The sequence below is a fragment of the Cinclus cinclus genome, chromosome 23 (genome assembly GCF_963662255.1).
Source record: "Cinclus cinclus chromosome 23, bCinCin1.1, whole genome shotgun sequence".
Lineage (NCBI taxonomy): Eukaryota > Metazoa > Chordata > Aves > Passeriformes > Cinclidae > Cinclus > Cinclus cinclus.
The window spans coordinates 2,005,189-2,020,607 of NC_085068.1; the positions used below are offsets into that span (position 1 = coordinate 2,005,189).

General features: G+C 54.0%; 1 protein-coding gene across 5 annotated transcripts; it reads left to right on the plus strand.

Moving 5' to 3' along the window:
* Positions 1-213: 213 nt before the first annotated feature.
* On the plus strand, positions 214-15,045 carry SZRD1 (SUZ RNA binding domain containing 1). Of its 5 annotated transcripts, none has more exons than XM_062507808.1 (4): positions 214-310; positions 11,131-11,180; positions 12,071-12,328; positions 13,094-15,045. In XM_062507808.1, the coding sequence occupies exons 1-4, from the start codon at positions 221-223 to the stop codon at positions 13,191-13,193; spliced, it is 498 nt and encodes a 165-aa protein (XP_062363792.1). In that variant the 5' UTR covers positions 214-220; the 3' UTR covers positions 13,194-15,045. The 5 variants fall into 5 exon arrangements, with proteins under 5 accessions (XP_062363792.1, XP_062363793.1, XP_062363790.1 ...); XM_062507809.1 differs by having other exon boundaries at positions 12,074-12,328; XM_062507806.1 differs by lacking the exon at positions 214-310 and adding an exon at positions 9,755-10,124.
* The last annotated feature ends 374 nt before the right edge of the window (positions 15,046-15,419 follow it).

Genomic DNA, 15,419 nt, shown 5'->3' on the forward strand with positions numbered 1-15,419 from the left:
TCAAAATTGTGGGGAAACACACCAAAACTAAAGGAAAATATGTCAAAGGGGAAACACCTCAACATTTAAGGAAAATACTGGGAAACGCCTCAACACTGAAGCACCTGCCCTGAGTCCGGTCTTCCGGGCCGCCAGTGGGCGCTGTGGCGCGCCGCCCCTTCCCGCCCTTTTCGCGCGCTGCGCGTGCGTTGCCGGGCGCGGGCCGGCGGGCGGCGCGCGCATGCGCGGGGCGCGGGCCCGGCGGCGGACGGGAATTAAAATGGAAGATGAGGAGGTCGCGGAGAGCTGGGAAGAGGCGGCCGACAGCGGGGTGAGGGTGGCGGCGCGAGGTGGTTCGGCGGGTCCGGGATGCCGGGGGTAGCGGGAGGGCGGCGCGGTACTGCCTGAGGAGACGGCGGGACGCATCCGGCGGCGCGGTGGTCCCGCGGCGCTGCTAGGCCTCTTAAAGGGACCGCGGCCTCGCTTGGCGCCGGGGGTTGCGGACCGACCTCTACCCCGCTGCTCGCCGGTTCTTCAGTCCCCCTTCAGGTGCCTCCTTGGAGCAACTCCTTGCCCGTCCCCCGCTTCCCCTCTCCTCCTTCCCCCGTGTACTCCTAGGTGTCGAAACTCCCCTGGGCCCGGCGGCACTGCGGCCGGGGCGGCAGCGGAGGCTCAACGGGGTCGCGGCCCAGCCCTGCACCAAGCTCCGCTTCCCGGGGGGCGTGAAGCAGGAGGGGGAAGGGCGGCGAACAGGGCCAAAATGTGCGTGCCCAGCATGGCCGTGACCCTGGCGGGGTTGTGGGGACAGTGCGGGGGCTGCGGGCGCACACCCAAAGACCTTTCCCCCTTGATCAAAACGTGCTCCTTCACTCCAGGAGAACGGGGGCACTCCCAGCTTGGCCCCGCGGAGCCGGGTCCCCGCTTTAACAGCTCAGCAGCTGGAATCGGTATCGCGTTTGTCACGCTGAGAGACCCCGAGGATTTGTGTGTGCTGTGCTTGGAAATACAGTGACTCTTTTAACAGGAGTGTGGGCAGGTGCTCTTTGGGGTGTTCCTAGGGAGAAGAAACTCCGCCATGCAAACTCTACTTTTAATCAGTTCCTCGGGGTCGTTGAGGATCAGAGGGCAGAAGGACCTCCGGACAGGGCCTCAGCGAGGAGCTTGAACAGGACTGTGGGCAAGGGATTGGGTTACACCTGGCCTGAGCCGAGGGAGCAAAATAGAGCCTGTAACTCAACGCCCGAGAGAGGCCAGTGCCAGGGTGGCAGCGGAGCCACTCCTGCCAAGGCTGGGGTCTGTGCCCAGCGGGAGCTTTGTGCCCGGCGTTGGAGTTAATTCCAGCGCTCTCGAAGCCACTCCATGAAGGGACATGGCTGGAACCTCGTGAGCTGATGACTGTGGCCTTGAGTAATGGTTTAAAATGGTCCTGTTGCTCCAGTCCTGCCATGGAGCATCTTCCCAGTTTGTCCTTCCTGCTGATACCTCTCAGGTGTTTTCCTTAGAAGGAGAAATCCCTGTCACGTGTCCTTTCTTACACCCTTTTCCAGTCCAAACTGCTGGGAATTCATGCTCATAACTTCAGTAGTGCTTGTGCTGGTGAGCAGGGAGATTACGTGGGGAACCACAGAATCCTTGAGGTTGGAAAAGCCCTCCAGGACCATCAGGTCCACCCTGTGCCTGATTCCCACCTTGTCCCCAGCCCAGTGGGGGCTACATCCGGGCCTTCTTTGGATACCTCCAAACCTCCCTGGGCAACCCTTTCAAGGGCTGACCACCCTTTCCATGGGGAAATTTCTGCTGGTGTCCAATCAGAACGTCTCCTGGTCCAGCCTGAGGCCGTTCCCTCTCCTGTCCCTGTTCCCTGGGAGCAGAGCCCAGCTGTCCCTTCCTATCAGGGAGTTGTGCAGAGCCACAAGGTCCCCCCTGAGCTTCCTTTTCTCCAGGCAGAGCCCCTTTCCCAGCTCCCTCAGCTGCTCCCTGTAGGCCTGGCAGGTGGAGTAGCTGCTGTTGCAGTTGTTGGGCTCTGGAAGCCTGTGGGAGCAGTTGGAGGGGTGTTGTAAGCAAGCTGCCTGTGCAGGGTGGGAGAAGGAGCAGGAGCTGCTGTGGGCCATCCCTGGTGGTCAGGAATGGGATTTCTCTCTGTGCCTGGCAGGAAGGCGTCCTGGAGCTGCTGGTGGTGCCCGCAGGAAGAGTGATGCTGAGCAGGATGGAATGCAGGAGAGCCCAGAGCCTGCCCTTGTCCTGTAGTTCTTGTGGTCCCGATGGATTTTGGTGCGCCTGGGGACATTCAGGTGTCCCAAAGTCACAGCTACAGGAGGCAGTGGGTAGGCAAAGAGCAACGAGGGCAGGAGGAGGCTGTGCTGTAGCAGTGACAGTGACTGCAGCTCCTTCTGAGGGGCAGCTCTGATATCTGCTCTTTGAGCAGGGATAGGACTGAGGGAAAGGCTGGAGCTGGGCCGGTGGGGTTTAGGCTAGACATCAGGAAAGGCTCTTCCCCAAGAGGGTGCTGGCACTGCCCAGGCTCCCTAGGGAATGGGCATAGCCCCGAGGCTGCCAGAGCTCCAGGAGCCTTTGGACAGGGTGGGATTATTGGGGTGTCTGTGCAGGGCCAGGGGCAGGACTCTGATCCCTGTGGGTCCCTTCCAGCTGAGGACATTGCCTGGTTCTGTGGTTTTCTTCCATCCAAGGCAGCACAAGATGGATCCCAGCATAAAGGCACAAGGCTTGGCAGTTGTGGTTGGTGCTCAGGAGGAGACTGCAACAGAACAGAGACACTGAGGAGCAGCTTCCATCATATCCTGTTCTGACAGTGCCAGAAGGAACAGGCAGGATTACCTGGGATACTGGGCAGGAATTCCTCCCTGTGAGGGAGGGGAGGCCCTGGCACAGGGTGCCCTGAGCTGTGGCTGCCCCTGGATCCCTGGCAGTATCCCAGGCCAGGCTGAACAGAGATTGGAGCAGCCTGGGACAATGGAAGGAGTGGCACTGGATAGGCTTTAAGGTCCCTTCTATCCCAAACCATCTGTGATTCTGTGATGCTGATAATTTGCACTGTTTGGAAGCTGAGTTATTTAGACTTCTGCACATGACTGAGCAGTAGAGATGTAGCTGGAGATCCATGGTGGGTTTTATGGGATACATTAGCTGTGTCCCAGCATGTAATTTTTTTAATATTCCGCCCACAGGGTGGTCCTGGGGAAAGCAAATGGGAAAGCAGATTTTTAGTTCTGGTGATTTTCATTTGTAGTTTTTGGTGAAGCTGAGAACTTCTGCTCAAGGCCTTAAAGAAGGTTCGTCAGCAAGAGGCAGTTCTGGGCTGAGCAGAGATCTTGTGGCCTCTTAATTGAAGTTCACTTCATTTCTCTTCTGCAGCTTTCCCAAATCATGCACCAGGAAAAATCTCATTGGGTTGAAGACAACCCCTAAAACCCCAACACAGCTCTTCTGCTTCAGTTTGGTCACTCAAGGAGCTGTAAAACAAATCCTCTGGTGGTTGTTTGGGTGTTTAATGTGGCTTCCATTTGTTCCCTTCCTTCTCTTGGTCTTGTGCCATCAGAATTGCCCCCAAAACAGAGCAGCTCCATGGAAATATGTCACCCCTGAGTGACCATGGCAGGCAGGTGTCCTCTGTTCTGGCAGGGCATCTGGATCCCTGACACCTCCCTGGTGTCTGATCAGAGCCCTGGAATGTCTGTGGAATGAGGAGGTTTTGCTTGTCCAGGAGTTACAGATGGAAAACCAGGGCATAAGTAACGTGTGAGTTGTCTGAATTAGGGGTAAGGGTGGAAAGGGCTTCAAAGGCCAGTCTGGGTCAGAAAACACTAATGAGACTTAATTCCTGGTTTGTTCTTCTGTTGTGTTGTGTGGCCCAGCTGGAAGACACAAATGAGAGGTCAGTTGGTGACACTTAGGTCTGTTTACCTGGTTAAACCAATAATTAAATGTTAGGTGGGAAGCTGGCCTCCAAAACTGGAGTGTATCCATGGTTCATGGGTGATCCTCAGCTTGGAATTGGTGCTTGACAGATGGATTCATTGGTTATTCCTTTGCCAACTAAAGTTTGAGTGTGTCAAAGTCTTAATAATTGATTTCAGGTCAGAATTTCTTCAGCTTCATCCCAAGGGGAGAGACAGCTCTGATCTCTGCCTTGTGAGTAGGGACAAGACCCAGGGAATGGCTGGAGCTGTGCCGGGGAGGTTTGGGTTGGAGATCAAGAAAGGCTCTTCGTCAGAGGGTGCTGGGCACTGCCCTGGCTGCCCAGGGAATGTGCACAACCCCAAGGCTGCCAGAGCTCAAGGAGCCCTTGGACAGGGTGGGATTGTTGGGGTGTCTGTTTAGGGTCAGGGGCAGGACTCTGTTCTCTGTGGGTCCCTTCCAGCTCAGGATGTTCCCTGGTTCTCTGCAGGTCAAACATTACTCTGTAAATCCAAAACAGGTTTAAAAAATCATGGAATTAATCTCCTTGTGTGTATATTTCCCCCTGGAGTTTGCAGATTGAACTCCCAGCTGCTTCCTCCAGCCTCCCCAGTGGCACCCAGCGATCCCAGCTGTGCCTTACCAGTCTCCCCCAGGAATGGAAAACCTGCCCCTTGTCCTGGTCGTCGGCTGGGCTGCTCCGGGAGGATGGGAGTAGCCAAAGGCTGGGAATGGACCTTGTCCTGGCCTGGGGGCTGGGGGGTTGTCCACAATTTGTGTTGCAGAGCCTGGGGGCTCAGGGAGGACAGGTCACCTGATGTGGCAGAATGTCTCCTGTCTGTCACCTAAATGAACCTGTGAGGGTGGGGTGGGTACCATCTGCCAGCAAAGGCTCCAGGTCGCTGGATCTGAAGGTTTCAGCTCCTGTCACTTGGAGTTGGCTGAATGGGATTGAAATCCATCAGAGTCAGAAGGGAAGTATTTTGGAGTGTGATAGTGTGACCTCCCTCTGCTAAATGACTGCTGTGGTCAGAGGCCACAGTAATGAGGCTGGGGTGTGCAAGAGCTGTGTCCATGAGGAAAACTGGGTTTTGGTGTCAGGCTGTGAGGATCATGGAATGCCAGAATGGTTTGGGTTGGAGGGACCTTAAAGCTCATCCCATTCCATGTCCTGCTATGTCCCAGGCTGCTCAAAGCCATGTCAAGCCTGGCCTTGGACACTCCCAAGGATCCAGGCACAGCCACAGCTTCTCTGGGGATTCCATCCCAGCCTCTTCCACCCTCACAGGGAACAGTTTATCCCAAATACTCCAATCTGAGTTGTCCCTTTCTAGTTGGAAGCCATTCCCTGTGTCCTGTACCTCCAGCCCTTGTCTCTGGTCCTTCTCCAGCTCTCCTGGAGCCCCTTCAGGCCCTGGAAGGGGCTCTGAGCTCCCCCTGGAGCCTTCCCTTTTCCAGGTGAACATTCCCAGCTCTCCCAGCCTATCCTCCCAGCAGAGCTGCCCCATCCCTCTGATCACCCTGCAGCCTCCTCTGGCCTGGCTCCAGCAGCTCCAGCTCCTGCCTGTGCTGGACCCGCCAACCCCCCGGGCTGGGGCAGCTCTGCAGGTGGGGTCTCCCCTGAGCAGGGCAGAGGGGCAGAATCCCCCCTCTCCTGCTGCCATCTGCTGCCATGAGCCCAGGATGGATTTGGACTTCCCACACCAGAAAGATTCTGGGCAACCTTTCACGCAATGTGTGCTTTAGGTGTCAAAAAAAAGTCTTGAAACTGGGAATGGAAGTTTCTGTTTCTGCTGTTCAGTGTTGCTTGGGCAGAGGGAGATTTTTGGTTAAGAAATTGGAAGTTTGGAGGTTGGGAATGAGTAGTGGGAAGGGAGGGTTTGTTTGGGGATGTTGCAGCAAGGGAAGAAGGAGCTGCTGTCCTCCTGAGTGCTTCCCCTACCCGCAGACATCCATGCTGGGAATGCCTGGTGCTGCCAGGCTTATTCCCAGAACCACTCCATGTCCTGTTTCTCAATGCCCTGGTGCCTAGGAGCAGGATCTACCCAGGCAGACAGAAACACCTGGGGCTGTCCTGGGCCAGGCACCACCAGGCCTGAGCATGGCTGAACGACTGGGAGGACTAATTCATGCAGCAGGCTGATTCCCAGTCGCCTCAGGAACTGGAATGTTGCAGTAATTAATAGATTAATTTCTCTTTGGGTGGATAATGAGGAGATCAGGGACTGCCCACATCTGCTCTTTCCTGATATTGGAAAGAGGTGTTTTGGGGAAGCAGTTCCAGGTTCAGGAACATCTCTAGTCAACAACTCTGGCCACCTCAGATCTTAAAACTTGTTTTTATTTCCTAAAGAAAAGAACATTAACCAGGCTGCAGAGTTTGCCAGAGCATCCAGTGGCGCTGTAATGAGCGGACAAGGCTGTGGTTTTGGGAGGATCCAGCTCCAGCCTAATTGGCTCGTTCTGGGGTTTAGCATTCCATGTTCCTGGAGTGAGAAGGGGTAGAAGGTTGTGCTGGGAGTAAATACAGCAGAGAATGTGGTTAATGGTTTTCTAGAGCTTTGGAGTGTGACCAGAGGTCCAGGAGAGCCCTGTGCTCCAGCAGGGATCTCCCCGAGATTTCTGCAGAGGAATTTTGCAGGAAGAGGGGAAAATACTCACCCAGTGTAATTGATTTATACAAAGTCTCTGCCCCCTTCACACACCTTCAGTCGTGGTCACTCACTGAACTTGGGATAAAATCCAGCCAGGGGTTATCCTGTTATTCCTTCCCCAGCTCAGCTGAGCTTGGAACTGCTGGTATTTATTGTGTTTGGAGAATCCCTGCTGGCAGGGATGGTGGGGGGATAATGCTTTGTACATGTCCAGTGCAATGCAGTTATCCCCAAATATTCTTTGGACAACAGCATGACTGACTCGGGCCCTGTGCTTTACCATGTTCTGGTTTTGCTTGGTGATATGCCTCCATCCCATGGCTCTGTGGGGCCTGTCCCTTCCTGAAGGACACATTCTTGTGGTGCTGGGGGTCTCCAGCTCTCCAGGAACACCCCCAGCGTATCAGCTTTATGGCTGGGGTGGCTCTGGATGCCAGGCCATGGGAATGTGGGATCTGGGCAGCAGCTTCATGTCTTGGGGTTTGTGTCTGCATTCCAAGGGGGCGTTATGGATCCTTGTTGCTGTTTTCCTCAGGGCTGGGGTAGGAAGGATGACTGTGATGGGGCTGGAGCTCAGTTTCCATGATGTCCTCGTCCACAAATGCAACCTAAATGTCAGAGAACAGAGTCTCCTTCAGGCTGTTTGTTTGGGTTCTGTTTGGCATCCACAAATAATAGCCCTAAAAATAGGTGGGTGAGATTCCTTACTAATCTTTGGGGAGGGGTTTTTGCATGGGGATGTGAGCCAGGCTTATTTTTGGTGATACAGATAAGTTTGTCCGCGAAGGGGGAGCTGGAAGAGCCCCTCAGGTGATGGATACCTGTGATTTGTCCACAGTGATCTGTCCAGGTCCTCAGATGCCAAATCCAGCTGCCTCTGCAGAGAGCTCATGTCTGTGGTGCTTGTAGTGCCTCTGGCACTTGCCCTCCTCAGCTCCTAATTTTATCTCCTTACCCACAGGGTGACAACGCGACACAGCAGAGGGGAGGGAATGACATCAGCAGACGGATGGTTCCGTGTGGAGCAGCAGCAGGGATTTGATTTTAATTAAAAACGAGCAGTGCCAAGGTGATTCTGCTTTTAAATTGGTGCAGTGATCCCTGTCATGAGCTGTGAGGCTGCTCAGGGTTGGAGCTGTCTCTGCACGTGGTGTTCCATTCCTACAATTCCAAACATCCTAGTAATGAACACTGAGCTTCCCGGAAAATGCGGAGTCAGTCCCCGTGTTTAAAAGAAAACACAAATTCTGACACACCATGAGGTGGGGAGCTGCTTTTGGCCGTCTATTTAAACACAAAGGGAAACTTTTTCTACCCAAAAGTTCAGTGGATGTCTGGAGGCAGCTGGAATCCCCTCAACAGTGCCAGGAATTCTGTGGAGCCTGCAGGACTGACAGTTGTTGGGATGGGTGGGAGGGATTTGTGTGTTTGGTGTGAATCGTTGGTTTATGCTATTCTGGCAAAATCCCTACAAGGGGAGGAAGCCTTGTGTTCCACAGAGAGCACAATGCTTCCATCAGCTGCTGAGGCTGGAATTTAGGGAATATTTTAGCTGCTTCTGGCTTTGCTCCGTGTGCCAGCCTGGTGTGGGCACCAGGGTCTGTCCCCTGTGCTGAGGCATCTCCAGTCCTGGGACCCTTGTGGCAAGAAGGACTTCAGGGGCTGAAGCATGTCCAGGGAAGGGAATGAAGCTGGGAAAGGGCTGGAGCCCAAGGAGAGGCTGAGGGAGCTGGGAAAGGGGCTCAGACTGGAGAAAAGGAGGCTTAGGGGGACATTCTGGCTTCTATACAATTCCCTGACAGGAGGGGGCAGCTGGGGGAGATTTGGGATCTTATCTCAGGGAACAGGGATAGGAGGAGAGAGAATGGCCTCAGGCTGGGCCAGGGGAGGCTCAGGCTGGACACCAGCAGGAATTTCCCTATGGAAAGGGTGGTTAGGCCTTGGAACTGCCCAGGGAGGCTTGGAGTGCCCATCGCTGGAGGTGTCCAAGGAAGGCCTGGACGTGGTGCTCACTGGGCTGGGGACAAGGTGGGGATTGGGCACAGGGTGGACTCAATGATTCAAGGACTTTTCCAGCCTCCATGGTCCCGTGTGATCATTGGTGAGGAGCTCCCCAAACACAGAGCGGCTGCTGAGTGTGTTGGCACTGCTTCATGATCCAGGACCATGTGTTTGCTCCCTGACCACTGGCAGTTTTGGGGCTTTGGAGACAAAGACACCAAGAATTTTGCTGGAAGTGACCTGCTCTGGAGTGAAACAGGCTGTAAAGGAATTGTGATGGTTTAGGATTCCTTGGAATAAGTTTTCCTGTTGAGCAGAGTGAAGAGCTTCACATTTTTCCTCTGGCAGGGGAGGCTGCAGTTTGTGGGTTGGAGTGTCCAGAGCATGTGGGGCTGTCCGGCAGTGCTGGGGCTCAGTGACAGTGACATGAATCACCTGTCCTGAGGTGCTGAGGTGGACATGATGTTCTGCAATTGCAGCATCTCCCAGTCAGTCCCATGTTTGGATTATGGCTGCAGGCCCAGGGCTCACCTCAGAGACAGCAACAGTGCAGGAACAGCTCTGGGGCTCACCTCAGAGCCAGCAGCAGTGGAGGAACAGCCCAAGATCACCTCAGAGCCAGAAGCAGCGCAGGAATGTGACTTTTGCCAAGGCCACCTCTCCTCTGCCAGGAAGGAGGGAGCAGAGCAGAGCCTTACCCTGGGCTGCTGTGTGGCTTGTGACACCTCTGTGCCCATGGTCTCACCTAAGGGCTCAGTAGCCCTGTTTTGACTTGGAGTGAAATGATTTGAGAAGCTCATGAGTGTGTTTCTCCTGCTTCCACCCTGTATTCCTGTTGTCTGTCTTCTCCATGCACTGGGATATTTAATAGGGGATATTCCAGGAGGGCCTGGGAGCCGTGGTGAACTCTTGGAGGCTGAAAACGCAGTTTCAAGACCACGATGTCACCTGGGCTGGCTCAGTGAGGAGCCTTCCCCTCAGTTCAGCTTCCATTGTCTGCCACCAGCATCTCCATCCTCATCCTCACTGGGATATTCCCCTCCCTGCTCCCTGTTCCTGTGCCTCTCTCAGAGGGCAGAAGGCAGCTCATACACATTCTTCTCCCTCCTGAGCAGCACTGGAATGGGATTTTCCTCCCTCCAAGTCCCCTTGAAGAGGAAGAAAACTGCAGGTATTTGCCCCCCCCCCAGGAGGCTCTGGCTGAGACCTGCTTTGTGAAGCTCTGCCTGCTTTTGTTACCTCCCTGGACAGGGTTGGGTAGGAAACTCAACCTCCCACCCACCTTTTATCTACCTGAAATAATTTATTCCCTTCTAGGTGGAGGTTGCTGTGGCCTGAATGACCAGCAGCCAACACTGTGGTTTGGCATCCTGTGACTTGTGCTCCTTCCTGCTCACAGGGGCAGGGAATTTCTGTCCAAACCTCTTCCTTTCCCGAGCTGTGCCTTGCTGTAGTTCCTGCTGGCAGTGTGGGGAAGCAGCCAAGCCTCAAAGTAGAGCAGCTGCCTCCTGCCAGACGTTTGGAATTTCCTTCTGTAATGCCAGTTATCAGCTGGCTAAACTAGGACACTCTCAGGTAGTGCTTTCTCTGTTTGCTTAATGATTACATCAAACACAAAAAGCTGTTTTGGAGCCTCTTTTAACGGAGCTGTCACGAGGATCTAAAAATATTGGTAGGGTTGGTGCAGGTCACCTGCAGGAGGGTTGAAATCTGGCTTTGTTCTCCCTCTCAGCCGAGTTTCTTTGTGAAATTGCTCTCATTGCAATACCTGGCCACCTTTGCTGAGGTGGATGCCAGCCTCGGGCAGAGGCTGACTGGCTCAAAGCCTGGCTTTGTCAGTGATTAAGGTGTCTCTCTGCCAATGGCAGCGTGTGGAAAGGCCAGGAGTAGCACAGGGAGGTTCCCTGTGTTTGTGTGGGGCAGGGCAGGGCCTTCACCTGGCAGGAATGTGGCCCTGCCAGCCAGCCCTGCCTGTGCCCCTGGCTGTGGGCTCGGGGCTCAGCTCCCCCTGGAACTGTGCCTGTGGATTGCCCGGGCCCTGGCTGCTGCTGCTCCTCTGCCTGGCAGGCTTGGCATGGTCCCTGCCAGGATCCAGGAATACCTTGCTGTGGAATCCCATGGGGCTTTACCATCACAGGTATTTTTTTACTAGATGAAGTGGTTAAAATGAGCGATACATGCGGTGACCTGCTGTGGGTGTGCTCCTGGGTACAGCAAAATACTTGTGGTGGTTTTGCTTTTCTCATGGCTTATCCATGGTGGTTTTGCTTTTCCCTGCCTCTTGATTCCCAAGTCATCCTCAGATGGAATCACACCCTTCCTTCCTCCCTCCTTCCCTTCCTCCCTCCTTCCTCCCTCCTTCCTCCCTCCTTCCTCCCTCCTTCCTCCCTCCTTCCTCCCTCCTTCCTCCCTCCTTCCTCCCTCCTTCCTCCCTCCTTCCTCCCTCCTTTTATAGACCAGTATTGGGAAGAGTGAAATTAAATGCGTGCCTAGACAGGCTCAAAATCTGACCTCCAAACTTGGAGATTGGTCTTAATTTTATTAAAAACTTTGTATTTACTTTTCTCTGCTTCTTTTCAAGGAAATAGACAGACGGTTGGAAAAGAAGCTGAAGATTACACAGAAGGAAAGGTAAAATCCTGATTTTCTGAAGGTGCTGTTTGGCAGCTGAAGGCCTGGGGAGTGAGAGCAGTGGGGAAACAGCTTCAAACTGAGCAGGGAGTGCTGGGTTGGAGTTGAGAATTAGGGAATCCCTGTCTCCGTGCCACTAGGTGGCCCTTTGGAGCCACCACAGGGCAGCCGAAAGCTTCTGAGTGTGATTTGATTTCAGAGCCGGCTCCTCTTGACTGGATGTAGCTCCAGCTTGGGGGGAAGCCATGTAAGAAAGAGGCAGTCACAGGAAGAAATGGGTGAGTCAGGTAATCCCAGCTTCTGGCTCTGGATTGACTTGCTGTGTCTTGCATTAAGGAGAATTTCTTTTCCTGCTTCCTTTGGGTCTGGCTGCCTTATTATCTCCTACCATAAATGTTTTTAATCCCTGCTGACAAGTTCTTTGTTGTTGGGGATTTTTTTCCCCTTTGCTTATTAGAGAGTCATGGGATTTATCCTCTGGGAGTTCCATGCAGAAAAGGGACTACAAAGCATTCAGATGGTGAGCTAGGGCCAGGGCTGGCTCTGAGGGGTGAAATGGCAGGTTTGGAGTGACAGGCTGGGTATCCTGGTGAGAGGAGCCCTAGAAATCCTTGCAGGGAATGAAAACAAGGTGCTTATACCAATATCTTCTACTAGAAATGCTAAAACTTTGCCCAGTGTCTCTTCCTTTTCCTTCAGTATAGTTTATTGGTGTCAAACACAGCAGGGACTGATTTTCCATCCCTTTCAGAGCTAATCCACTGCTCTAGTTCAGAGTTACAGCTACAACAAGGTCTTTAATTATTCCAGGCTGTTCTTAATCACAGGAATTCTACCGGGCAGAAAGCCCCCGTGGAAAACAAGCACCAACCCCATATTTTTCTTCCCAGCAGCAGAAAGTCCAAATCTCCTCCCAAAGTGCCGATTGTGATCCAGGACGACAGCCTTCCTGCGGGGCCTCCACCCCAGATCCGCATCCTCAAACGGCCCACGACCAACGGTGTCCTCAGCAGCCCCCACTCTGCCAGCCGCCCCGCCTTCCCTGTCAAGTCACTGGCACAGCGCGAGGCCGAGTACGCTGAGGCCAGGAAACGCATCCTGGGCAGCGCCAGCCCTGCGGAGGAGCAGGAGAAGCCCATTCTGGACAGGTGAGAGCAGCCCCGTGGGGAATTCCTGCCTGGCACTAGCGGGGATGGGCTCCTTGAGGAGTGCAGCCAGACTGGCACAGATAGAGGAGGGCTCTGTTGGCAGAGCCTCAGCTAGGTGGGAGTGAGAAGTGCCTGGTAAGGCCATAAACCATGGAATCACTGAGGTTGGAAAAGCCCTGCAGAATCACAGAGTTCTGCCCTTGACTGGCACTGTTGTGTTCCATACTAAGCATGTCCCCAGGTGCCACGTCCGTTTGTCTTTGGAACACTTCCAGGAATGAGGCAGCCCACAGCTTCTCTGGGTAGCCTGTGTGAGCACCTCCCCAGCCTCACAGGCAGTAATTCCTTCCCAATATCCAATCCATCCCTGCCCTCTGGCAGTGGGAAGCCATTCCCCCTTAACCTGTCTCTTCAGGCTTTTGTCCAGAGTCCCTCCATCTTTCCTGTTGGCCCCTTCAGGCACAGTTAGGTCACCCCAGAGGTTCTCTGTTCTAAGCTGAACAATCCCAGTTCCCTCAGCCTTTCCTCACAGCAGAGCTGCTCCATCCCTCTGATCACCTTAGCAGACTCCTTTGGACTTGTTCTGTGTCCTTCCTGTGCTGGAGACCCCAGAGCATGCGACAGCATTCCTTTGGTGCAGGGGTTTCCTGAAGGCACTCAGAATTCCACACCTCATTCCCTTGTCCCTGGTCCCTGTGTCCCTGCAGCCCCAGCCCTGCTCCCTGTGTCTCCGCAGGCTCAGCTGTGCCCCCTCTGTCCCCACAGGCCAAGGATCTCGCAGCCCGAGGACACCAGGCAGCCCAACAATGTGATCCGGCAGCCACTGGGCCCCGATGGCTCGCAGGGCTTCAAGCAGCGCAGATAGAGGCGGAGGTGCTGTTCTGCCGGCACGGACACACGGACCCGGGCCAGGGGACCTCCCGGGGTGATTTGCACTGTGACCCTTTTGCTCTGCCCACTGTGACCTTCAGCCCCATGCACTGTGACCTTCCCTCTCCACCCACTGTGAGCGGTGATCCCAGCAGGGCTGTCCCCACGGCTAGGGGGACACGAGGGGCTGTGCCAGACTCGGCCAGGCACAGGGAGTTGTGTGTGTCTCACTCGGGTCGGAGTGAGCGCCAGCAATAACGTCTGTTGTACTCAAAACCTGGCATTTAAAGAAAGAAAAAAAAAAAAAGGAAGCCTCCCCAGCCACTGCGCATGTTGTCCTCATCACTTCCAGAATGAGTTCTGTTTCCAAGGATTTTAGGTTCTTTCATTTGGTTTTCTGTTTGTTTCCTGTTTGCTTTCTGTATCTTGGATTGGTGGAGTGCATGGGAAGGATTTGAACTGTTTGTTTGAATCCAGAGAGGTAGCTGAGTATTCCGGAAGGAATTCCAATGGATTTCCATGAATGTGATGGCTTAAGGATGACAAGCTCATGCTTTTCCCTCTCCATTTCCACTGCCGTGGAAGCAAACTCCTGGATACCTCCAGGTACCTTGGAGTGGCACCCAGTTCACATCTTGCTCTTGTTAAAGCTTGGCTCTGATTCCCTGCTGGCTTTGAGGAAAAGTTTAAAATACATCCTTTTTGGGTTCTTTTGTATTTGGGGAGAAGGGAATGCAGAGTGACTCCATGAAAATGACTGCTGTCCGGCCACAGAGGGCTGGGCGGTGAAGAATTCGGGAGATGAGGAGGAGAGGCTATGGCCATGACGTCGGGCAGTGGGATATCCTGAGGGTCCGGCCCCAGTGGCACAGGGATGGTACGAGCTCTCCCAGAGTGGCAGAACTGGGAACCAGACCAGCCCTGGAGAAAGCCTGATGATCCCTCTGTATCCCTGGAGACAGCGAGGCTTCAGGGAAGGGATTGTCCGGCTCCCGGGAAGAGGACAGGGAGGCTGCTGCTCCCCAGGAATGTTCCCCCCTGGATGAAGCTGAGGATGACTTGATATCAAGGGATTGAATGAACACTAAATGCTCTTCCTGGAGGGGCCAGGACCTGGAAACCCAGGTGGTTCCTGATGGATTCCTGCATCGGGGTGCTTCCTTCAGTAGGTCTGAAGGGGAATGAGCCAATCTTGATGTGCATGAAAAGCCTTGTGTGGAAATGAGGCTGAAATCCCACAGAAACGGGGAAAATAGAAACTACCTGTGTATCCAAGTGATCCACTGGAACCTTAATGAGCTCCTCACAGCTGGTTCCCAGTGGGGTGGGATTCCCCCTGGGATCCTGCTGACTTTGGGGGAATCTCACTCATCCCCCTCAGGCTGGGGGCCGGAGGAGGTGGGAGGGAGAAGGATGTCAGCAATAACCATAGACACTGCGCCTTTCCTTAATTATTCCTAAAAATAGCATCGAATAGCCAAAAACTTCCCAAATCCACCGGATTTCCGATGCAACTGGTCGGCGCCACATTGCTGCCTCCTCCGTGTCCGGCACCAAAATTCCACCTCTGGCACCAAAATCCCCTTTTCCAGCACTGAATTCCCTTTCTCCCGGCTGCTCTCTCCTGCTGCGTTCTGGTGCCAGGACGCGGAGCCAGGACACAGTGCCCAGGACACGTCCCGCCCGCGGGCAGGGCTCGGTGGCGTTCCTGTGGGAAGCGCCTTCATCCCGAGGAGGGGGAGGATGGACGTGGTACCGCGTTTCCACCCCCCCCCCCAAAAAAAAAAACAAAACGTGCGCCGGAAGGAAAACATTTTATAAATCGTATTTTAAATAAATGTCTTTAAACTTTTCACGGCTTTATGGCTCCCTCCTTTTTTAACTGTGTTTGCCAGGTGCAGCTTTTTGATGGCATGTGTGTAAAAACCTTCCAGGAAGGTAAAATCTTGGAGCTTTTGCCCATAATTGTGCTGGTTTTACACAAAAAGCAAGGGGATTTTACCCTGTTTTTAGGGTGGTTGAGAGGAATGGTCTTGAGGAGGGTGGGAAGGGCAGTGCTCCAAGGGAAGATGTGGATCCCAGATGTGGATGTGAGTGCTGCCTCTCCCTGGAGGAGAAACAAGTGAATACATTTAACTGATTTAATCTAAACTGATGATTTTATTGCTCCATGCTGGACTTTCTCCTGGATGCTGTGCTCCCTAAGGTCCAGAGAAGGTGC

Coding starts and splice junctions, on each gene's coding strand:
- SZRD1 (XM_062507805.1), top strand. CDS start 10,411: ATGGCAGCGTGTGGAAAGGCCAGGAGTAGCACAGGGAGGTTCCCTGTG. Junction 10,687..11,130: donor ATGGGGCTTTACCATCACAG/GTATTTTTTTAC, acceptor CTTCTTTTCAAG/GAAATAGACAGACGGTTGGA. Junction 11,181..12,070: donor AAGATTACACAGAAGGAAAG/GTAAAATCCTGA, acceptor TTTTCTTCCCAG/CAGCAGAAAGTCCAAATCTC.